Here is a 22,126-nt window from a genome sequence, read left to right as displayed (position 1 = left end):
TGGAGGTGCCGGTTCACCGGCTCCGTGGGTTAAGGATCCAGCATTGCTGCAGCAAAGGTCACAGTTCCGGCTTGGATTCGATCCCTGGCCCAGGAACTTCCACTTGCTGTTGGTGAGGCTGAAAAAAAAAGAAAAAACAAAAGAGAGTCCAGTGAGCGGTTCAAGGGCACCCGATGAGGAAGTGGTGGGGCCGGGATCAGAGTCCATGTACTTACCCTCCAAAGCCTCTTCTCTTGTAGCCGTGAACATCCAGGTTTCTGGTGTATCTTCGGGATTTTAAGTCCTGGCAACTCTGGGCCCTGCTGCTACCTGACGTGAGTTGCCCCCTTCGGAGGGCATGTGCTCTCCAGTTTGCCACAGTCTTCACCTCTCCCTAATGTCTCCCCGACAGGTTGTTTCTTAGACCAGGTCCATCTCCCTCAGGTAGTCCTCTCTCACCTGTTTCCTGGCACCCGCATTTGCAAGTCCTGAGCAATCCTCTGTCTCAGATGATGGCAAATGCTTTCTGTAAAAGGCCAGACAGTATCAATTTTATGTTTGCCAATCCCAAGATCTCTGCTGCAACTACTCTTTGGCTCTGCCATTGCAGTGTGAAAACAGCCACAGGTAAAGGGAAGGGAGGGCCAGTTGGACTATTTCCAAAAGCAGGCGGTGGGCTGCCACCCAGGCTCTGCCCGCTGGGACTCAGCAACGCTGCCCTGATCCACTCATATGAACTGTCCTGAGCCCCGACAGCCTCTGTCCCTCCCAGCCCTTGCCCTTCTGCTCCCCCATCTTCTATACGTCTAAGGACAGAGGCTTAACCTTCACTTTCAAGACCTGGAGGCAGGGCCATTCCCGCTGGCTCTTGGAGAACTCGGTGTGGCTGTCCTCCTCATTAGCACAGAGAAGAACATTCTGCACAGGTGACCAAGCAGCACCGGTGACATGGGGACCCACCTTGCACAGGTGGGGATTCTGCCTCTGGGAACACCCCCTAAGGAAAGAAGCTTCACTGTCGAAAAAACGCTTTCTCCAGGAGAAGCATCACACCTGAGTGGTGTGGGATTCTGGAAACTGGGTGGAGGAGGGGAGGGAAGCCTGAGTGGATCCCTACGGGGACTGCGGACCAGAGGGTCAGGCCCACTCAAGGCGCTCTTGGCCCTGAGGACTGGGAAAAGGAAAGCCGAGATAAAGTGATCAGAGTGGGGATGGCAGGTGAATCCCAACGTCGCCAAAGCACCAACACCAGAGGGACTTGGAGTTCCTTTCGTGGCTCAGCGGTTAACAAACCTGACTAGCATCCATGAGGACCCAAGTTTGATCCCTGGCCTCGCTCAGAGGGTTAAGGATCCGTGGTTGCCATGAGCCGTGGTGTAGGTCGCAGATGTGGCTCAGATCCCATGTTGCTGTGGCTGTGGCGTAGGCTGGCAGCTGTAGCTCTGATTTGACTTCTAGCCTGGGAACCTCCATATGCCTCGAGTGTGGCCCCCCCAAAGAAAAAGGACCAGAGAGACTCCCTTGCACCCATAGGTTGGGTGAGAGTAAGCCCCGCCCTCCAGTGCACTCACGGTGCCACAGGAGCCTGTGTCATTCAACCCTCAGAGCCACCCGAGGCCAGAGACTCCACACACCCTCTTCACAGATGGGGGAACTGAGCAGAGGGGTCAGGGGCCGGGCCCTGGTCACCCACTGGTGGGTGTCAAGGGCTGGGAGCAGGACCGCAGGCTGGGGCCTGACCTGCCTGACACGTGTCCTGCCATGACCTCCCCCCATCACTGCTCTGCTTGGGTCTGGGGGCTCCATGGGTGGTTTTTGTCACTGAAGGACCTGGAGTGCCCCAGATTTTCTTTAATGACAAGAAACAGTGGACAGAAGACTGAGGGTCGGCAGGGAGAGGAGGGGCTGAGGGTCTCCTGCCCACCCGGCCAGGCCAAGTGGTGGGTAGAGGCCACTGCTGGCAACCTCCTTCCCTGCTTTTTTTTTTTTTTTAATTGTAATAAATTCACACAACATAAAGTGAACTGCTAGCCATTTTAAAGGGAGCAGATCAGTGGCGTTTAGTATATTTGCAATGTTGCAAAACCACCACCTCTTTTAGTTCCCTGACATGTTCGCTGCCCCAAATGGAAATTCCACCACCCCCAGGCACCCCCTCCTCATTCCCCCTGCCCCCAGCCTTGGCAAACACTGACTACTTCCTGTCTCTATGGACTTTCTTCTTCTGGACATTTCAAACAAATGGAATCACATACCACGTCACCTTTTCTGTCTGGCTTCTTCCACTGAGCATGTTTTCAAGGTTCATCCACTTTATAGCCTGTGTCAGAGCTTCATCCCTTTTTCATGGCTGAATAATATTCAATCACATGGGGAGACGATGTGGTATTTCTTCATTCGTCAGTTGATGGATAATTTGGGATGTTTCCATTTTTTGGCTATTATGAAAAATGCTGCTGGGAATATTTGTATATAGGTTTCTGTGTGGACATTTTTCTTTATTTGTTTTTTAGGGCTGCACCTGAGACACATGGAGGTTCCCAGGCTAAGGATCTAGAGTTACAGCTGCTGGCCTACACCACAGCCACAGTAACATAGGATCGAGCCGTGTCTGTAACCTACACCGCCACCAACGCCGGATCCTCGACCCACTGAGCGAGGCCAGGGATCAAACCTGCAATCTCATGGTTCCTAGTCGGCTTTGTTTCCGCTGCACCATGAACTCCCTGTGTGGACATGTTTTAAATCTCTTGGGTACATATATCTAAGAGTGGAATTGCTGGGTCCTACGATAACATTATGCATAACTTTTTAAGGACCTGCCAGACTCCCCCACCGTGGCTGCCTCCCCCCTTGGCAGTGGGAGTCAGAGGTCTCAGAATGGGCTGGCGGGGATGGAGGGTGTAGGATGGGGATCCAGCGTAGGCGGCGCTGTACCATGGTGGTTCAGGGCTCTGGGATTCAGTTCTGACTTCTCTGCGCACACGGGTGGTTGGCAGAATGACGGTGCCCAGAGATGTTCCCATCTGAGTCTCTGAGACCTGTGAGGATGTTACCTTAAGGGGCAAAAGGGACTCTGCAGATGTGATTAAGGATTCTGATGGGGAGATTATCCTGCAGGCCAGTGTAATCACCGGGGTCCTTCTGACAGGGGGGCAGGAGGACAGATGCAGAGAAGGTGTGAGGGTGAAGGGGAGGCAGGTGGGGTAGGAAACAAGGGAGGTGGGTGGGTGGCCTCTGGAGCTGGAAACACCCAGGAAGGGATTCTCCCCTGGGACCTTGGGGAGGAATGCGGCCCTGCCCACCCTTTAAGACTCCGTCCTCCAGAATTCTGAAGCTAATAAACTTGCATTCCTTCAAGACACTTTATTTATTTCGCCCATCATGGCTCAGCAGAAACGAATCCATGAGGATGCAGGTTCAAGGCCTGGCCTCACTCAGCGGGTTAAAGATCTGGTGTTGCCATAAGCTGTGGTGTAGGTTGCAGACGTGGCTCCAATCTTGAGTTGTTGTGGCTGTGGTGTAGGCCAGTGGCTACAGCTCTGATTCCGCCCCTAGCCTGGGAACCTCCATCCATATGCCACAGGTGCAGCCCTAAAAAGCCAAAAAACAAACAAAAAACAGATGTGTGACTTGAGCTAGGCCTCAATTTTCACATCTGTAAAATGGCAATAGCAATAATACCACTTTTGCATCGTGGTGAGGACTAAATTAGGTAATGAATGTATGGGCATCCTTCAGCGATACTGTGGGTTCTGTTCCAGACAGACCACCACAATAAGCCGCACATTGCAATAAAGCGAGTCCCACAGATTTCTTTAGTTTTCCAGTGCATATAAAAATTCTGTTTACACCCGACTGTAGTCTATTGTGTACAAGGGCATCGTCAAAAAAAAAAAAAAAAAAAAAAAAAACAACCAACCACAACGTATTTACTTAACCTAAAAACACTTTTCTGAAAAATGCTAAAATGATTACAATAACAACAGCAAAGATCACAGACTGCCAAACAAATATAATAACAAGGAAAAAGCTTCCAAATGCTATTGGAAAATGGTGCTGATAGACGTGGCTCAACATAGGGTTGTCTCAAACTTTCAATTTGCCAAAAAATGCAACATCTTGGTGTTCCCGTCGTGATGCAGGGGAAACGAATCCAAATAGGAACCATGAGGTTGCGGGTTCCACCCCTGGCCTGGCTCAGTGGGTTAAGGATCCGGCGTTGCTGTGGCTGTGGTGTAGGTGGGCAGCTGGAGCTCTGATTAGACCCCTAGCCTGGGAACCTCCACATGCCTTGGGTGCAGCCCTTAAAGAGCAAAATAAATAAATACATACATACATAAATTAAAAAAAGGACAAAACCACAACATCTCAAACTGCAGTAAAGAAAGGGGTGCCTGTACCGAGTAGGCAATGGAGCTTCACATTAGCCCACGTTTTCCCAGCTAGACCACGAGCCCCACAAGCACAGGAAGCTGAGTCCACCTGTTTACAGCCAGTCCCAAGTGCCGAGAAGTCCTGGCCTCTGCTCTGAGAGAAGGGGGGCATGACAGTGGCCTCCAGATGGTGTGTCATCAGCTCAGCGTTCTGGGGGGAGAGCTCATTTGAGGGACCACAACCATCACCTCACAAGGGTCACTGCGAGGACAGCAACAGGGAAGGGGACCCAGGCAAGGGCGGCGGACAGGACACAGCTTCCCCCTCCCCTCCTCTCTTTATCACTTGCCTCCCTCTCTCCCACCAACCTCCCACCATCCTGTCTTTTCTTCATTCGCAAAGTTAAGGGCGGCTCAGTGCCCACTGTGTTCCAGGCTACGTGTCTGGTCTGCTGAGAAAAAGCGAGAGCTCCCCCGAGTGAAGAGGCTCCTCCCTGGGTCCCCCAGCACCTGTCAAGGTTGGGAGGCAGGAAACACACCTGCGGGGCTGGCCCAGCCCCGCCCTCGCCTGGCTCCAGCAGCCCCCAGGGGAGTGGTGGGGTGGGGCTGGTTGCCAAGGCCTCAGGAGGTGCGGATCCGGAAGCAGGAAGTCGTCTGTGCTCCCAGGACCAGGGACCTGCCCGGCCGGGAAGCTCCAAGGCAGGTGGGGGCTCAGGGCTGGGGCTGCTGGGGGGAACGGGCTGCCCGGGCCAGGGTCAGGGTTGGGGTCGTTGAGACGAGAAGAGAGGCAGGGGGAGGGGCTGGGGCCCAGGGCCTGGGCTGGACTGTCGGAGGCCTGGACGTGGCAGTCCCAGAGGAGCTCAGGGTTCTGAGGCGGCCCTCTGGGGGGCTGGGCAGGTGGCACCCAGGACTGTCCGGCTGAGATGGCTTTGTCAAGGGCGGGCCTGGAGCAGGAGCTGAGCGCCACAGGCCAGCAAGTGCTGGGGAAGCTGAGGAGCCACCAGCTGTTCCAGTCCCAGTGGGACACCGGGGCCTTTGTCATCTTCCTCATCTTCCTCGGTGCGTGTGGATGGGTGTCGGGCTGGGTCAGCCTCCCGGCCCAGGGCCCGAACTGGACGCAGTCTTGTCCCACCTACAGGCGTCGTGCTGCTTCTGCTGCTGCTCGTCTTCATCCACTGCTGCTGCTGTAGCTGCTGTGACCGCCACTCCTCCAGGCCCCAGAAGGTGAGCCCCCAGCACCAGGGCCCTGCTGGCACCAGGGCACGGCTCTAGGGCAGAGGGGCCAGGGGGCGGAGGAGGGAAGCCACTGTCCCTTGCCTCTCTTTCAGGAACACTCCTGGGGGGTTGATAACTTGGCCCTGGAACCTTAGCCGGAGAGCCCTGCCCCTCGTCTTTGTCTGCCGGACAGCAAGAACCATGCCTCGTTCAGCCAAAGCCGGAGTCTGGAGCGGGTTCTGAGCCTCTTGTGTGTGGGGGGGGGACGGACGGACAGGGCAGCCCCCCCCGCCCCCTTCTTCTAGATGCCCCCAGGTCTCTCAGCCTTCAGCTGGAATGACTGTCCCCAGGAGACCTTAGGTGACCTGCTGTAGCCACTCAGTGACTGTCCGTGACCATCCCACTTGGCCCCTTGGCACCTGGGAGGCCAGGGGCTCAGTCCGCAGTCCCTGGGTACTCTGCCAGCTCCTGGCCATCACGAAGCCCTGGCCAGGTCCCCACTCAGACAGACACGAGGGCTCCAGGCAAAGTCAGATGATCTTTATTCCTCAGAGGCCCCAGCAGGGTCATGGAGTGAACACAGATAAGGGCATCACAGCTCATGGTGGGCGCCTTCTGTCCCCCTCTCCTGACGCAGAGCCTAGGGCCACCACCCATGCCACGCCCTCCAGGGGCGGGGAGTGTGTGGCTCCCCTCAACGTCCTCAGCTGCCCCAGGGAGGGGAGGGAGGGAGGAGGGCCAGCCCCACCCTGAGTCCAAAGGTTCCAGCCTTCTGCGGAGGGCAGGGCTGGGACTTTGGCCACCTCACAGCCCCGCCTTCCTGACCCCGCCCCCCCCATTCCAAAACAAACCGCAAGCCACTGTCCCTTCGTCCCAGAGTTCGGGTCCATCCGTGCAGACGTGACAGGCAGGACAGGGTGAAGAGGGAAATAAATAGCCCGTGGTGCACAGTTCTGGCTCTGGCTGGCACTCTGAGGCGGTGGGGGGACAGGGGCCCCTGGGCGGGGGGCCATGCCCAGGGGCCCGGGTCTTGGGCGCTCCGCTCAGAAGGGCCTGTAGCTCCAGTAGCTGGAGAACACGGAGATCTGCGGAGGGAGAAAGCGGGGCGCATGCTGGGTGGTGGGGCTGGGGGTCTGGACACCACCGCACCCTCTGTGACCCTGGCAGGATCCGAAGGTCAACTCGGGGCCACATGTCAAGGGCCCAGCCACACCATGGCCCATCTGTCTGGCGTGTGTGGAGGGTATAACAGATCTTAAGATTAGGGGGCACTGTGGTGGTGTGACAGGAGGCCTGTCGTTTGGCTGGCCTAACCTGAGGGAGGCCCAGCCCAGGAGCCACTGGCACATCCCCCGCAACCCCATCCCTGTCCCCACCTTGTCCTTGAGCTGCTGGCAGAGCTGCAGGGAGACGGTGAAGAAGACCAGGGCGTCATTGAGCCAGGGGATCACACACTCCACCTTGTGCACATGGCTCACCTCCAGACGCTGTGCGCCCCACTCACTGGGGGGAGGGGGGAGGGTCCTCGAGGGCGGTCCAGCCAGCCTGGACCCCATCCCCTCAGGTGCAGAGGGTTGGGGTGGCGAGGGTGTCCAGGGACCTCCCCCAGGGGCGTACTTACAACATGGCCCCGGGGCTGTGGAGCACAGCGCCTCCAGCCGGGCGGAAGTTCTAGGCAAAGAGCATCACACAGGTCAGGCCCGGGGCTGCGGGGGCTGCGGGGCTGAGGGCGGGCAGGGCAGTGGGTGGGTGGGGGGGGTGCTCACCTTGGTGGAGTTGGGCTGCAGGGCGTGCAGCTGGTACACGGTGAGGCAGAGCTTGTTGAGGTTGATGTAGAAATTGACCAGCAGGTCTGAGGGCAGGGCGGGGGCAAACATCCGCTGCGGGGGGGGGGGGGGGGGGGGGGCAGGCAGGTGGGATGAGGGCCAGGCAGGCCACCCCCCAACCCCCTGGGGGAAGCCCAGCCCCAGCCCAGGGGCTTCCAGACTCTTCCCAGGTGCCCCCGGTGGCTTCCTGCACCACTGGGCTGGGGAGGCATATCAGGGGGATGCAGAATGGAAACCAAGGACCGGACCCCACCCCAGAAAACTGTGCAGACACAGAACTGCCGGCAACTTGGGGCTTCCCTTGGCACCCGTGTCCCTCCCAAGAGAAAGCGGGGCCCTCTGTGGGGACCAACTCTCCGGGAGCAGGCACGGGCCTTAGGCACTGACCGTGAGGCCGCTGGCAGCGATCTCAGGCAGAGTGAGGGTGGCCGGGGTGGTGAGCCGGTTTCGGGCTCTGGTCAGCTGCAGCATCACGGCGTCCATCAGCTGGGGAAGGGGGCTGGTCATAGCTGTGGGCAGCGGGGCCTGGTCCTGATCCCAACCCCCGCCTGCCTCCCTTCCCCCGAGGCAGGAGCAACAAAGTTATGGTAGCTCCCAGCTCCTGCCCTGGGGGAGCATCATGGTGTCAGGACCTGAACCCCTGCAGCAGGGGCCTTGCTAAAGATGCAGGTAATTTGGCTCTGGCTGGGAATGGGGGCAGGACGCCTGCACTGTCAACCACCCACCCAGAAGATTCTATTGCATGGGATCCCAGGTGTTGGTCCAATGGGAAAATGGAAGATCCTGGAAGTCAGTACCAGGGGCCTAGGGCTTTGCAGATTGGGGGTACAGGGAATGGAGGAGCTTAGAAGAAGGGATCCTAATTCGGCTTGGGAGCAGGGAAGGCTTCCTGGAGGAAGCATTGGGATGGCTAAATTGAGGCCATAAGGTGGGCACTAGCCCTGTTTTCCCAGGTGAGGAAACTGAGGCTCCAAAGGGCTCAGGCCGCAGAGCCAGCCAAAGGCGGGACCACCCGGAATGCCTCCCTTCCCCCTGCCATGGAGCACAGCTCTGGCTCGAACTCAGAGCCCCAGTTTTCACTGCTTCCAGCTGTTTGCCCAGCTGTTGGTGTGGGTGCTGGGGTCCCCTGGATTCTGGGAAAGGCAGAACTCCGGGGTGGAGGCATGTGGGAGGCACATTATACCCCACAGGGTGGTCACAATTCTGAGAAGGACTTTGGTCCATTTGGTTTCAAACTTTCATGTGAGGAACGAGAGGTCCAGAGAGGGCAGGTGAACCACCTGAGGACACACAGCAAGTCAGGGGCAGAGCTAAGCATGAATCCAGGGCATCTGAGCTCAGCTCGTCCCTCCACACCACGTGAATCCACTTTGTTAACTACAACGGTTTTCTACTGCTGGTTAACAGCTACTAGGGGCCACTTTACCTGCTTACTAGGTAACTGCTTACTAGGAGCCACTTTACCTGCATCATCACGACCGGTAGTCACTACAGCTCATCCCCCTTTTACAGGTGGGGCTACTGAGACACAGAGTGGCTAAGTAAGTGGCTTGAGGCTGCACAGCTCATGGTGGAGGCCTTGGATCAGAACCCAGGTCTTCTTCTGGAGCCTGGGCTGGGAGCCATTCAGCCGCGGCTGGATGGACATGTGTACACTGAGAGGGGAAGGGTCACCCACGGGTCACACCTGAGAATGTGGGGGAAGCGATCTCCAGGGGCCTGGGCAACGGTCAGGGAACCTGGCTCTCCCACTCCTATGGGCAGCTCACCTTGAGGACCTCTGCTCCTGTCCTGAACTGGTAGCTCTCGTCCCGGTTGGCGAGAAGGTAAATGGCTTGGCTCACATGGTTCCTGGCATCTTGGATCTGAGAACAACGGCCACGGAGCGGTCAGCGGACTGGGCCTCAGTAAGAAGAGGCACCAGATTCAGGGCAGTGAGGGTCTCTGGGGCTCTAGCCCACGGGCCCCCACATGGAGCGTCTGCCTATCCTCCTAGGCAGGGCAGGGTAGGTGCCACCTGCAGGCCAGGCCCTGGCTGGGTGCTGGGCGTAGGGCAGACTGAGGCAGGCTTGGTCCTTGGCCTCATGCAGTTCCCTTTCTTAAGGGGGTGAGGCAGTCACACTAGACGCACAAGATAAAAGACTGTGTGACTGTCGCAAGGAAACAAACAAGGGGATGGAGGGGGGTGAAAGGGTGGCTCCTGGGAGGTAACTTTAAGCTGACACAGTGTGATGAGAAAAGCTGGTGTGGGCAGGACAAGCACAAGCAAAGGTCCAGAGGTAGAAACACCTGGTGGCTGGTGAGAGGGAGGAGAGAGGGGACAGAAGCCAGGCCCACTCACATAGGAGCTGTGAGGGCATCTGGATCTGGTTCCCGAGAGCCATGGGGAGGCCCTGGAGGCTCTGGGCAGGGGCTGATTTGTTCAGGGCATCCCTGTGGCTCTTGCTGGGCCAGGGGCCTACACACAGGACAGGCTAGGAGACCGGGCAGCGCCCGCCCCAGCTGCACTGCTAGGAAAAACACCTTCCCAAGCTTGCTGTGGTTGAAAGTCCCCACAGGGCCCAGCCTGGGAGGCCTCAGTGCTGCCAAGGGCCTGCCCCTGCCTGCCCTTGAGGCATGGCCAGGGGAGGGCTGGTTACCTGCTGCAGCTTCCACTGCTTGTCCTCCCGGAAGGCGAAGTGCAGCAGCTGGTTGTTCCTGGGCATCTTCAGGTTCACGTCCTGATGGGCAAGAGCAGGATAAGGCGGGCAGAGGGACGCCCTCCTGCTTTGGGGCACTCTGAGCCCTTGAGCCAGGGGCAGAAATGGGGGGGGGGCGGGCGGTGGTCACACCCCAGCCCCTCCCTGGGGCAGAGGATCTAACACTCTGGCCATTTGCGGGGGTGAAGAGGACGGCCAGGAAACAGGAACTTGGGCTCAAGCGGAACCAGAAAGAAATGAAAGGAAGAAAGGGAAGGAGGCCTCGGCCGGGAGGAAGCGTGCGGTGATGGGGAAACAGGGAATATTTGTACACACCAAGGGACACACCAAGGGCTGGAACGCCTACCTGCTGGGGAGAGGGACCTTCCCCGGGGGCTTGGCAACTGCCACAAGGTCAGGTGCAGCCAGGGCTCAGATGACGGCTGATTCCACCTTGATCTGGGGCCAGCCTAATCCTGCCAGTGCCCACACGTCCCTGGGCCCAGACTCTGAGTAGAGCCGTGTGCAAAGCATGCCCCCCCCCCACCCCCTCACTGAAGAAGCACACCAATCCCATAAGCAGGTTAAGGGGGCTGCTGTCATCTTACAAATGAGGAAACTAAGGCCCAGAGAAATCAAGGATTCTGCCCAGAGTTTCACAGCTGGTGGCAGAGCTGAGATAAGCAGGAGGCCCCCAGGCTCCCCGCCCCACTGGCTCCTGGGGCAGCATGGGAAGGGGGAGAGGGGCCAGGGGACTCACCGCCTGGCTCAGGGCATCCCCTTGCAGCGTCAGCACGCCCTTCACCTGGTCTGTGCTACAACAGGGGAGAGTCAGAGTGGCCCGCAGCTGCCCCCTCCCACCACTCAGTCCTTTCAACAGGCTGCCCCTGGCTGTCACGGGATGGTCCAACCTGTCCCCACGCACACCCTCTGGACGTCCGGGGAGCTGAAATCAGTTTGCCGGGCAAGGCCTTGGCCATGCCTTTCGTCCTAGAGAGTATCCCAAATGACCCTCCTTCCAAGAGCCCACCCCCGACCCCGTCCCAGTTTCCACCCAGTCCCGGCTCACCCACAGCTGCCCAGGATGAAGTTCTCCTGCTTCATGGGCCCCTCCGTGCCTGAGCCCGGCAGAGTGAAGCGAAGAGAGGCCTCCTGGGGGGCAGAGGGGAGTGGGGTAAAGTTTACCCACTCCGGGCAGTGCTTCTTCCGAAAGCCCCTCCCCCACAGCCTGAGTTTCAGGTCCTACCTGAGCTGATACCTGCTCCTTCCACATTCCCTGGGTGCCTACCGTGCGCCCAACAAGGGATAAAGAACTGAGACGTCCTGCCGGCCAGGTTAAGTCGCTCAGATGGGGGGAGCCAAATCAGGGAAAGCAGTAGCCATGGTAACCCGCAATTCTGGCCTTACCAGGCACTGCCTGGACAGTTTTTGCGACTTGACTGGCTTTTTTTATCTTCACAGCAGCCCTAAGGCTGGTACTGCTATCTCCTTTTTGCAAAGGGGAGGCCCAGCCAGATCAAATGCTTGGCTGAAGTCAAAATGCTGGGTCCTTCAGAGCTGTGGTGAAAGGGCAGTTTCAAAGGAAGCTCTCCCCCTCCCGACCCTGGGGCTCAATCCAGGGCCAGGGCGCTCACACGGCTGCTTGTGGAACTGGGTAACTACCTGCTGGTGGTCCTGGCTAGACTCTAAATTCACTGAGGGCAGGGCGTACACAGTCGCGTACACAGTCGGCGCTCGGGCGGCAACTGCGGAAGGCGGAGGAGGGAGCCGCGCTGGGGAGGGAGGGGACAGAGACCCTCGAGGCGCGTTACCTTGAGGATGTCCTGTAGCTGCCTTAGCACGGCGTGCACCTCATCGTGCAATAACCAGCGAAACTCCTCCTCCTGCGGGGACAGGCCCGCTGTCAGTCGCCTGGGCCCGCTGCCCCCCGCCCCACCTCGCCCGCGCCACTCACCAGCACCGCCCGCTCCGCCGCCGTCGCTGCCATCACGGTCGCCATCGCCGCCGCTCGCTGCCCAGCGACCGTCACCTGCCCACCTTCTGCTTGTCGCTCGCCGCTCGGAACGCCGGCGGCGCCCCAGCCCACCCCCCGCCGCCGATTGGCTGCGAGTGCTCCCGCCCCGCCCCCAGCCCCCTGCGCCGCAAGGGCCCTCAACCCGCCCGCGCCGGCTGGTCCTGGATGCCGCCGGCACCAGCGCCGAGCACTCGGGCTGCCCCGCGGCGGCCGCTGGTCCCGCCCCTTCCCGGCTCCGACAGGGCGCCCAGCTTCGCTAGCACTCACCTATTGGCCGGCAAGACGGCTTGCTCTCGCTGCGCCCGGCGATTGGCCGACAGGGCAGTCTATTCCCGCCCGGTCTCGCCACCGGCCCGCTAGTTCCGTTGGCCGGGAAGAAACCATCGGCCCGGGCCTACACCTCTTTTCATCACATAGCGCGGTGTCCGTATTCCGGCGCGGACCACCACCAAGATCACAGTTGTGTTATCAAGAAACGTTTTATTTTGTTTGCAGTAGCCTTTTGTTAATTGCACAAAATCATGTTTTGTTTTTGCCATTTAAACATCACACAGTCCTATTCTGAAAGACAAATGTTCATTAAAAACAAAGCAAAAAAATAAAAATTCACAACCTTAATTACCTAGATTTGTCATTTAAAGGAGATTTAAAAGAAAAAAAAATGGGGTTGTGGAAGAGGGGCTTTCTTACAAGCTTTTTCACAAGTGTCACATTTTCTCCTTAAAAGGGAAGGATTTCAAAACAAAGGTGAATAGCTTAAACAGAAATATTCATAAAAAGGAACTTTACAGAATTGTCAACAATATTAAGACAACACTAACCAGTTTCATTACAGCATCCTCCCCCACCCCCACCCCCCAGTGTCCGGCTAGGACTAGAACAGGCTTTGTGTTCAGACAGAAAAGAATTCAAAATCCCAGTGAAATTAACAACTGTGCCAAAAACCACAGGGATCTCCCCTGCTCCCATTTTCTGAGACCCCCTAACCTGGGTTTCGATGGGCTGAAAAGGAACAAGGCTGTAAAGCAGAGGGGCCCAGACCAGCATGGCCGCCTCGTATTTATTACATATTCACTGTAAATGCTGACCCTCTAACGTGTGACTTTGGAAAACCCAACCTGTGCTGAGGGAGAAACACTGACATCCTTTCGGTGACTTCTCCTTTTTCTTATGCCACGTTCCAAGCCCCTCTGGTCCCCTATCCCAGGAGAAATGGCTCGGGTCTTGAGGATGTCTTAGATCCACCTCTGAGGGTTAGTTAACTCAGGTCTGGTCAGGCCTGGTTCTCCGCTTTCCTCCCAACAGTCCCCGGGCCCCGGAAACACCGAAGACGGTGCTGCTGGCTGAAGTGAAGACAATTAGTCCTGTTTCAAGAGCTGAGCCTAAGAAATGGTCATCGTTAGTCAGACTGGGTCTGGGCCAAAGAAGGAACAGAAAGAAATACTGTCTCCATAGGAGGAAAAGGGGGAAGGGAGGAGCTGAGCACGCAAGGGACCTGTGCAGGGACAGGTTGGAGAAGGTGGGACTGCTGGGAGGGGACCTGGGTCAGAGTGGCTCTTTAGAACCAGGTGAAGGGGCTGTGGCATAACGGAAACAGGAAGGAACCCCCCCCCCACCCCAACTCCTTAGTGGTGGCCCTCAGGACCCCTTCCCAAGGGCTGGAATGCAAATCCAAACACTACAACAGCTTGGTGTGGGAAGAGCGCCTCTACACCAGAGCAAGTCTGATCCCAGCCCAGGGATCCACAGTGGCGGTGGCTTCTGGGACAGGTGCTGAAGAGCAGCGAGGAGAGCAGGCTTCTCTGAGGCTCATCTAGGGGCTGGCTGTTTGCTGCTTTCCCTGGAAAGCCAGAGCCCTGTCTTTGCTTTGACTCTGCCAATCTCTCTTCAGCTCACAAAGGCATTTATGGAGAGCTGGTTGCGCACCGGTAGCTTAAACATGGCAATCCTCATCAGCTGGTCACCTGAGGTTGGAGGGCCCGTGGGACTCTCTGTTTAGAGTCTGTGTTGGCTCATCTTGGCCCAGAGCTTCTCCCTCTGCGTGGGATCCAGTGGGGGACGGTGGAGAGAACCATTGCCTCTTTGCTCTGAGGGAAGCAGTAGGAAAGCTTCTAGCTCTCCCTGCTGATTCTAGTTCCTCGACTGGAAGGGGTCTGAGATAAGACAGCTTGGAAGAAGTAAAAAAAAAAAAAAAGCCAGGCAGCAGCTTCTGGGCAGCTTCTATCCTGGGGCAAGAGCCAGTATGTGGTGTGGTGTGTTGGTGTGTGTGTGTGTGTGTGTGTGTGTGTGTGTGTGTGAACACACAGCCACCTAGTCCAGGGCCAGTGCCCAGCTCAAGAGCTTTCCCACAGGCCAATCCTGACGACACCCTCCCCTCTCCAAGACCTTCAGGAGAGGAGCGATGCTGTGTGCTGTGCTGATGGCAAGTCTCAGAGTCTGTATAAAAGGAGATGGAGACAGGTGGACTGGTCCAGAATTAAGTCCCAGGACCCCAACCCCATGTGAGGAAGAGGGCGTCAGGGGGAAGATGGGGGTGGGCTGGGGTCAAGGGCTTAGTGTATGTAGGCTCGGTACACGGCGGACATGTCATTGTCAGACTGGTCCAGTGCCTTGGCTCTTTTGTACACCTGGAAGAGAAAGGACATGGGCTTAGTCTGACCACGGAGCTGACCTGCTGCCCAGAGGCGGTTCTAGATGCGGTTAGGTGGGTAGGTTCTGGAGTCCAGGTGGTCTGGATGGGACTCCTGGATGCCCCACTGACTGGCCTGATCTTGGACAAAGTGCCTCAGTTCCTCTGTGCCTCCACCACTGGTGCCTGATTTTGTGGAGAAGGTAAAGAGGGCTGCTGCGAGGGTTAAGCGCAGCGAGGGATGTAAAGCTCTCAGAGGCAGCCTTCGGCCTCGTTAGTCATTATCATCCTGTCCCGCCCTGCTGAAGACTTGCCAGGTTACTCTCTGGGCTCAGCATGGCGGGCTCCTTCCCAATCGGCTCCCAGGCCTCTCCTGACCACCCTGTCCACAGTAGCAGCTCCACCATTTCACCCGGTCACCTCTATCCCTTTACTCTGTCCTATTCTATTCATACCTCTATTTATGTGCCTCCGTCTATTAAAATGTAAGCTCCACAAGGAGGAGAAGGGGCTGCACCCTGTGTCCCCAGAGCCTAGAATGGTGCTTGGCCGTTAACAGCCACCCCAGAGGCACTAGGCGAGGAAGAAAGAGTGTGAGAAGAATTAAATGGCCAGAGTTCAACGAAGGCAGAACAGCGTCTAGTCATGCTGGAACATGCAGCTAGACACAGGTTCCTCCCACATGGCTCACTGCATTTCTTTTTGTTTTAAACACAGCCCAGGGGGTACCTTGGTGGCCTAGCAGCCAAGGATCTGTGTTATCACTGCAGTGGCCTGGTCGCTGCTTATGGCCCAGGTTTGATCCCTGGTCCAGGAACTTCCACAGGCTGCAGGTGGCGGCGGGGGGGAGGAGTTCCCATCTTGGCTTAGTGGTAACAAACTCGACTAGGATCCAGGAGGATGAAGATCTGATCCCTGACCTTGCTCAGTGGGTTGAGGATCTGGTGCTGCCGTGAGCTGTCATGTAGGTTGCAGAGGTGGCTCAGATCCGCTGTGGCTGTGGCTGTGGCTGGCAGCCGTAGCTCCGATTCAAACCCCTAGCCTGGCAATTTCCATATGCCGTGGGTGCGGCCCTAAAAAGCAGAAAAAAAAAAAGGAAAGAAAGAAAGAAAAAAAGACCAAAACCGCCCACAAACAAAGCCCAGTTGGAGCTACCATAATTACTGTCCATTACAGCTCCAGTGTAACTGGCAACTCAGAATGAAGACTGAAGAGCTTTTCAGATAAAAGAGAACTAAATCACTGACAGAAGACCTACACTCAAGAAATGCTAAATCAAGTTCTTCCAGCTGAAAGGAAAGGATACCAGAGAGAAATTCAATTCTGCAGGAAGAAATGGAAAGCACTGGAAATGGTAAATTAGAGAAATAAAAAGAAATACAAAATTATTTTTTTCTTTCTTTTTTTGGTCTTTTTAGGGCTGTACTTGCTGCACATGGAAATTCCCAGGCTCTGGGTTGAATCGGAGCTGTAGCTGCCGGCCTACGTGGCACCCCCAACAACACCGGATCTGAGCCGCATCTGCAACCTACGATGCAGCTTCTGGCAATGCTGGATCCTTAACCCACTAAGTAAGGCCAGGGATGGACCCTGAATCCTCATGGATACCAGCTGGGTTCTTAACCCGCTGAACTATAATGGGAACTCTCTTAATTTCTTTAAAATACATATGACTACTTAAGGCAAGATATTCCAACACCAATGTGTTCAAGACAAAGGCAAATGTAGTACACAGGACATCTGTATCCTAAAGCAGGGATTCTCCACCTGGGGTCGTTTTGCCCCGGCACTCCAAGGGCATTTGGTAATGACTGGAGACATCTTCTATCAACTAAGGGGTGCAATCAGCCTCTAGCGGTAGAGGACAGGGATGCTGCTCAGCATCCTGCCATGAACTGGACAGCTCCTCCCAGGCTGAGAAATCCTGCCTTAAAGGCCAAGGGATGGAGAGGTAACTCTATCTACATTTTATGTAAAGAGGTCCAATCTAGGATGTGAAGTTAAAGATGCATATAGCAATCCCTAGAGCAAAGATAAAAGAAAAATAATGCATCATTAAAAAGCCAATAGATGGGAGGTCCCGTTGTGGCACAGGGGGTTAAGACTCTGACTGCAGTGGTTTGGGTGGCTGTGGTGTAACGCAGTGGGTTAAGGATCCAGCATTGCCACAGCTGTAGCTCGAATTCAATCCTTGGCCCAGGAACTTCCACACGCCGCAGGTGTGGCCACAAGAAAACAAAACAAATCAACAGATAAAGTAGAATTCCAAAAACTATTCAAATATCCCAACACAAAGGAGAAAGGAGGAACAGAGACAAAAGCCAGGGGGGATAAATGGCAATCCAAGCTCCAGAGCCACGCACACATCAACAGACTTCAGGACAAAGATGTTTGTTAAAGGACCCGTGAACCTTCAGCTCTGAGCTCAAACAGGGGAGAGCCTGAACCCACATGACCCAAATGTCTGTTTCTAAGCCAGTGAGTCTTGTAGGGTCAGGGCAGAGGCACGTGCGCGCGTGAAAACCACCTCACTGAGAAGTGGTCCCAACACAAGCCACCTTGGAACCCTTCACAAATAACCACGGTTACAGACAAGCTCACTGACAAAAAAATTACACAACACACGAGGAATTCCACTGCCCGGAGAGAACCTGCAGGTAAAACAAACAGAAGGAACGAGAAACTGTACCACAGTGAACAGTGAAATAAGTACTCTGAAACGTTCAGACCGACAAGAAAGGACAGAAAAGAATTCAGGGACAGAAGACTTGTAAATTCTGAAAAGGCAGGTCTGAATAGAGCAGTGCATGTTTTCTTTGCTTCGACAGAACAAGTCACTTGAGATGTCTATTTAACTTGAATAAAAATGCATATGGCTTATACATAGAGCTTTAAAATAAATGAGTATGTCATTTATATATAAAAAAAGCTTTTTTTGTTTTTTTTTTGGCTTTTGAGGGCCGCACCCGCGGCATACGGAGGTTTCCAGGATAGGGGTCTAATTGGAGCTGTAGTCACCAGCCTACACCACAGCCACAGCCACGCCAGATCTGAGCCCGGTCTGCGACCTACACCACAGTTCACATCGATGCCAGATCCTTAGCCCACTGAGCGAGGCCAGGGATCAAACCCACAACCTCATGGTTCCTAGTCGGATTCGTTCCTGCTGCGCCACAATACTCTGGTTTCTCTTCAGGTCGCATAAATCTTTCGCCTTTTACAAAAATGGTTTTTATTGTAATTCGATGGCAAAGGGAAATATTGCTTGCTCTCTTTTTTTCTTTTTTGGTTGCACCTGCTGAATGTGAAAGTTTTCATGCCAGGGAGTGAAGCTGCGCCACACTGGTGACCTGGGTTGCTACAGTGACAACACCAGATCCTTAACCCACTATGCTACAAGGGAACTCCAGATGCTTTTTTTTTTTTTTAAGATTATACTTCTATCAGATTGAGATAAGAAAGCCAAATTTTTTTTTTTTTAATCTTTTGTCTTTTTAGGGTCACACCCACAGCATGTGGAGGTTCCTGGGCTCGGGGTCTAATTGGAGCTGTAGCTGCCAGCCTACACCACAGCCACAGCAATGCCAGATCCGAGCTGAGTCTATGACCTATACCATGGCTCACAGCAATGCTAGATCCTTAATCCACTGAGAGGCCAGGGATCAAACCCGTACCCTCATGGTTCCTAGTCGGATTCGTTTCTGCTGAGCCATGACGGGAACTCCAAGAAAGCTAAACTTCTTAAAAACTGTTTCCAAAAAGTACCCATGTAGGTGCCTAATAAATATCATTCAAAACCAAACCAAACCAAAACATTAGTGAGGAGTTCTCATCATCACTCATTGGAAATGAATCTGACTAGGAACCATGAGGTTGCGGGTTCGATCCCTGGCCTCGCTCAGTGGGTTAAGGACCCGTTGTTGCTGTGAGCTGTAGTGTAGGTCATAGACGCGGCTCAGATCCTGCGTTGTTGTGGCTCTGGTGTAGGCTGGCAGCTGTACCTCCGATTAGACCCCTAGCCTGGGAACCTCCATGTGACGCAAGTACAGCCCTAAAAACCAAAAAAAAAAAGAAAGTTAACGATCAAACACTCCAATTTTGACATTGTCAGAATGAGTAAAAATACAAGTCCTAATTACAGACTGTCTACAACAGACAAAATAAAAACACAGGCTGACAGAAAATGGATAGAAAAAGATACACCACATGCAAACACTGAGCATGAGAAGGCTATAGGAGCCATCTGAAAATCAGACAACAGACTTCAAGACAGAGGTCAAAATGGACACGTCTTTTTTTTTTTTTTTTTTTTTTTGGTGGCTGCACCTGCGGCTTATGGAAGTTTCTGGGCCAAGGACTGAATCTGAGTCACAGCTGTTAACAATGCTGGTTCCTTTAAGTCACTGCACCAGGCTGGGGATCAAACCTGTGTCTTCGCAGTGACCAGAGGTGCTGCAGTCAGATGCTTAACCCACTGTGCCATAGCAGGAACTCAAAGATGGACCCTTCTTATTAACAAAACAGCAGATTCATCAGGAAGATATGGCAATCACGAACAGCTAAAACCCAGTAACAGAGAGTTCCAACAATGACATTAAGCAGAACGGACAGAATTCTAGGGAGAAAGAGAGAATCCCACAATCGCAGTTGAAGGTTTTTAACATCCCTGTCTCAGCAATTCCAGGAATCAGTTGTTGTGTGGCTCAGCAGGTGAGGAACCCAACAAAGTCTCCTTGAGGATGTGGGTTCAATCCCTGGCCTTGCTCAGTGGGTTAAGGATCTGGCGTTGCCAAAAGCCGAGGCGTAGGTCACAGATGCAGCTGGGATAAGACGTTCCTGTGGCTGTGGCACGGGCCTCAGCCGTAGCTCTTGTTCAAACCTGGGAACTTCCATGTGCCACAGGTGTGGCCATTAAAAAAAAAAGAAAGAAAAAAGAAAAAAAGAGAATTGGAGAAAAAGGTCAATGAAGATGCTCTGAGAAAACACTACCAACCACTTCGACTGACTTGATATGCACAGAACACAGCACCCAACTGCAGGTCAAAGAAGAACTCACAGGGAAGTGAGCTTGGCTCAGAGGGTAATGTCCAACTTTGTAAGAGGCAGGCCTAAAGCCAATGACCTAAGATTCCACCTTGAGAAGTCAAGACACAGAGCCAAGCCAAGCCAAAGGAGGCAAAAGGAGGAAGGCAGGGAAACAAAGGCAGCTGCTGAGACTTGCACCCCGGGCTCCAGCAGTTACCTCATTGGCTGCAGCTGCCATAGGAGTCGGATGGTTGACGGCATCACCCAGGGCAATGGCTAAGCGGAGATCCTTCTGGATGTATTTCAGGTAGAAATCAGGCTTAAAGTTTCCTTGCAGGATATCTGAGGAGGGAAAATCGTCAGAAGAATGAAAGGCTCCTGAATAAGATAGCACCTGCAATACTGTGAGGCTCAACGCCCAGCATTTGTTTCTATTCCCTCAGGCACCCAAGAGACAAGTTCCCAACCTCTGACCAGGGGCCTGGACTGACTGGACAGGCTGACCTTTCACACACACAACGAGCCCCTAGAGAAGATACAATGCCAAGACACAGGGCATAGCCAACTTACTTTGGCACTTCTGGTCCAGGAAGATGCTGGCCAACTGTCCCTGATTGAGGATGTCTAAAAGTGTCTGCTGGGACTGGCCGGTCACTTGGGCCAGGGTGAGCCCTTCAGCGATGGTGGCCATGAAGCTGCCCTGGACCATGTTCACAATGAGCATCATCTTGGCTGCGTTGCCGACCTCACCTGCTCAGGGCGAAGAAACATGGTCATGCCTCAGGAAGCCCTGGGGAGGGACTTTCTGCCCCCCCGCACCCCTGCTTGGACCCACCTCTACACCAGGGGAGGCCCCATTCACCTGCCCCCGACAGAACTGGCTCTGACCCTTCTGGCTCTTCCTCCTTCCAGGCACTGACCGTGCAAGTCAAAGGAAACCTTCCCACGGGGGCCCCAGGCAGATGGGCCGTGCGGGACTGACGCTGTCATCAGTGCGGTCTAGAGGGGATGTGGCCCACCCAGCCTCCAGGCCTGACGCGGCCCGACAGGTGGGCAGGCTGTGTTACCTAGAAAGAAGGAGGTCTTCCCCATTGCCTGGAAGCAGCTGCTGCAGTCCTCATACAAGCCCCTGTCTCCGGCCGCTAAGATCACCAACATCCCATCATTAGAAAGCTGCTGATTCCCTGAGACCGGGGCTTCCAGAAAGCGGCCCCCCCTGGACACAATCACCTGGAAAGGAAAGTCACAGCTTCTGGAAGCCCTGCCTCTCACAAAGGTCTTGGGCAGGGAGCAAGGAACATACTGGGGCAGGAGCACTTGGCCCTCCGAGTCGAGGCCCCAAAGCTGCCACCTGTATCGAGGTGCTGGACAAATGCTGTGGGAGAGCCAGCAGGCGGTCCTCCGACAGTTGTTGGAATCACACGCGGTAAACAGAGAGAAGCTGGGGTGTCCTCATAGACTCTCATTTACTCAGAATCTCTTTTTCTCTTTTCCGTCTTTTTTTTTTTTTAACTCAGAATTTCTTACAAAGACCAGAGACTATAACCAACATGATCACACCCATGGCTTGGCCAACCACTCCTCCTACACACACCGCCCTTCCTCGGTTTCAGTGGCACTTAGGACACACATAGGCTGCCTGGCATCACCCCGTCACTTGGGCCCAGCAGCTCGGGGAGGTGGGGCCCTGCTAGTACCAACTGCAGAAAGCTGCTTAAGCCAGATAGGCCCTGCTGGCAGCCTGGACTGCTTCTGACTGTGAGGCTGGCAGCTACAGGACCTGATGCCCGTCCTAGCCAGGAAGCAACTCTCCTCTCACAGCCACTCAGACCAGCTAGAGCTCTGAGGGTGAAGCCAGGCTAGTGGCAAGGCTACTGGCCTCTCCTCTTCTCTGCCGCTTTGGCTCTGCAGTAATCAAGCTGCCCACACTTGGGGGTGTGGTCAGCCTGGGTCTTGGGCTCCAAGTGAAAGGATGCCGGAGGGCCAACCTGAATGAGGCCGCTACCTGGGCCAACTCGGTGACCGTGTCAGCATCCACTGTTGACATGTCCACGTAGCACTTCCCAGGGCGGATCCCTTGCAGCACACCACTGGGGCCCAGCACCAGCTGTGGGGACACAAGGGAGAAGCAATAGCCCAGGCTCCCAGCCAAGATACCCAGGAGCCCCTGAGACCTAAGGTCAGTGCCCTGTTGGTTTTGTGGCTCATTTCCCAAACAGAAGCTAAATATTAAGGCTGAAAAGGGAAGAGCATGTAAGAAAGGGAGGGAAAGAGGAGAATTTAAGGTACATTCCCACTTGTCTTCAAGAAGAATATATCTTTCTTTTTATTAAAAACTTCCCATTTAAAAGATGGAACCTCAGTTATTTTTATTTTTTTATTTT

At 54.9% G+C, this 22,126-nt stretch overlaps 3 protein-coding genes and 1 long non-coding RNA gene across 14 annotated transcripts in view; 1 reads left to right on the top strand and 3 right to left on the bottom strand.

The window, feature by feature from the left end:
* Positions 1-88: 88 nt before the first annotated feature.
* LOC125127505 (uncharacterized) lies at positions 89-1,282 on the bottom strand. The gene is made up of 3 exons (XR_007134949.1): positions 805-1,282; positions 216-505; positions 89-118 (listed from the first exon to the last, which is right to left on the bottom strand). It is a non-coding gene; the product is annotated as an uncharacterized LOC125127505 (long non-coding RNA).
* Positions 1,283-4,978: 3,696 nt separating this feature from the next.
* SMIM22 (small integral membrane protein 22) lies at positions 4,979-6,520 on the top strand. Of its 2 annotated transcripts, none has more exons than XM_047780595.1 (4): positions 4,979-5,054; positions 5,253-5,414; positions 5,494-5,579; positions 5,684-6,520. In XM_047780595.1, the coding sequence occupies exons 2-4, from the start codon at positions 5,279-5,281 to the stop codon at positions 5,723-5,725; spliced, it is 264 nt and encodes an 87-aa protein (XP_047636551.1). In that variant the 5' UTR covers positions 4,979-5,054; positions 5,253-5,278; the 3' UTR covers positions 5,726-6,520. The 2 variants fall into 2 exon arrangements, with proteins under 2 accessions (XP_047636551.1, XP_047636550.1); XM_047780594.1 differs by having other exon boundaries at positions 5,009-5,058.
* On the bottom strand, positions 6,090-12,157 carry ROGDI (rogdi atypical leucine zipper). 4 transcript variants are annotated; one of them, XM_047780590.1, is made up of 11 exons: positions 12,029-12,157; positions 11,886-11,957; positions 11,144-11,226; positions 10,835-10,889; positions 10,036-10,116; positions 9,166-9,261; positions 7,784-7,882; positions 7,337-7,450; positions 7,192-7,241; positions 6,947-7,073; positions 6,090-6,655 (listed from the first exon to the last, which is right to left on the bottom strand). In XM_047780590.1, the coding sequence occupies exons 1-11, from the start codon at positions 12,071-12,073 to the stop codon at positions 6,614-6,616; spliced, it is 864 nt and encodes a 287-aa protein (XP_047636546.1). In that variant the 5' UTR covers positions 12,074-12,157; the 3' UTR covers positions 6,090-6,613. The 4 variants fall into 4 exon arrangements, with proteins under 4 accessions (XP_047636546.1, XP_047636545.1, XP_047636548.1 ...); XM_047780589.1 differs by having other exon boundaries at positions 7,784-7,905; positions 10,835-10,884; XM_047780592.1 differs by lacking the exons at positions 11,886-11,957; positions 12,029-12,157 and adding an exon at positions 11,321-11,858 and having other exon boundaries at positions 7,784-7,905; positions 10,835-10,884.
* A 394-nt stretch (positions 12,158-12,551) lies between these two features.
* GLYR1 (glyoxylate reductase 1 homolog) overlaps positions 12,552-22,126 on the bottom strand; it is a 38,951-nt gene continuing 29,376 nt past the window's right edge. For 6 of the 7 annotated variants that reach the window (XM_047780584.1, XM_047780585.1, XM_047780587.1 and 3 more), the window contains 5 exons: positions 21,748-21,849; positions 20,810-20,972; positions 20,313-20,492; positions 19,960-20,084; positions 12,552-14,715 (listed from right to left, as the gene is read on the bottom strand). In XM_047780584.1, the coding sequence (XP_047636540.1) occupies positions 14,641-14,715; positions 19,960-20,084; positions 20,313-20,492; positions 20,810-20,972; positions 21,748-21,849 (645 nt within the window). In that variant the 3' untranslated portion in view covers positions 12,552-14,640. Of the gene's footprint in view, positions 14,716-19,959; positions 20,085-20,312; positions 20,493-20,604; positions 20,973-21,747; positions 21,850-22,126 lie in introns of those variants that run through there. The other variant, XR_007134948.1, reaches the window with a different exon arrangement.

This window comes from Phacochoerus africanus, chromosome 5, assembly GCF_016906955.1.
Source record: "Phacochoerus africanus isolate WHEZ1 chromosome 5, ROS_Pafr_v1, whole genome shotgun sequence".
Lineage (NCBI taxonomy): Eukaryota > Metazoa > Chordata > Mammalia > Artiodactyla > Suidae > Phacochoerus > Phacochoerus africanus.
This window is presented reverse-complemented; position numbering and strand designations above follow the sequence as displayed.

Excerpts from the sequence above, each read along its gene's own strand:
- SMIM22 (XM_047780595.1), top strand. The coding sequence starts at position 5,279 with ATGGCTTTGTCAAGGGCGGGCCTGGAGCAGGAGCTGAGCGCCACAGGC. Across the intron at positions 5,415-5,493 it reads CATCTTCCTCATCTTCCTCG|GCGTCGTGCTGCTTCTGCTG; the intron begins GTGCGTGTGGAT and ends TCCCACCTACAG. Across the intron at positions 5,580-5,683 it reads ACTCCTCCAGGCCCCAGAAG|GAACACTCCTGGGGGGTTGA; the intron begins GTGAGCCCCCAG and ends CCTCTCTTTCAG.
- ROGDI (XM_047780589.1), bottom strand. The coding sequence starts at position 12,073 with ATGGCGACCGTGATGGCAGCGACGGCGGCGGAGCGGGCGGTGCTG. Across the intron at positions 11,958-12,028 it reads CGGCGGAGCGGGCGGTGCTG|GAGGAGGAGTTTCGCTGGTT; the intron begins GTGAGTGGCGCG and ends CTGTCCCCGCAG. Across the intron at positions 9,262-10,035 it reads AGCAGTGGAAGCTGCAGCAG|ATCCAAGATGCCAGGAACCA; the intron begins GTAACCAGCCCT and ends CGTTGTTCTCAG.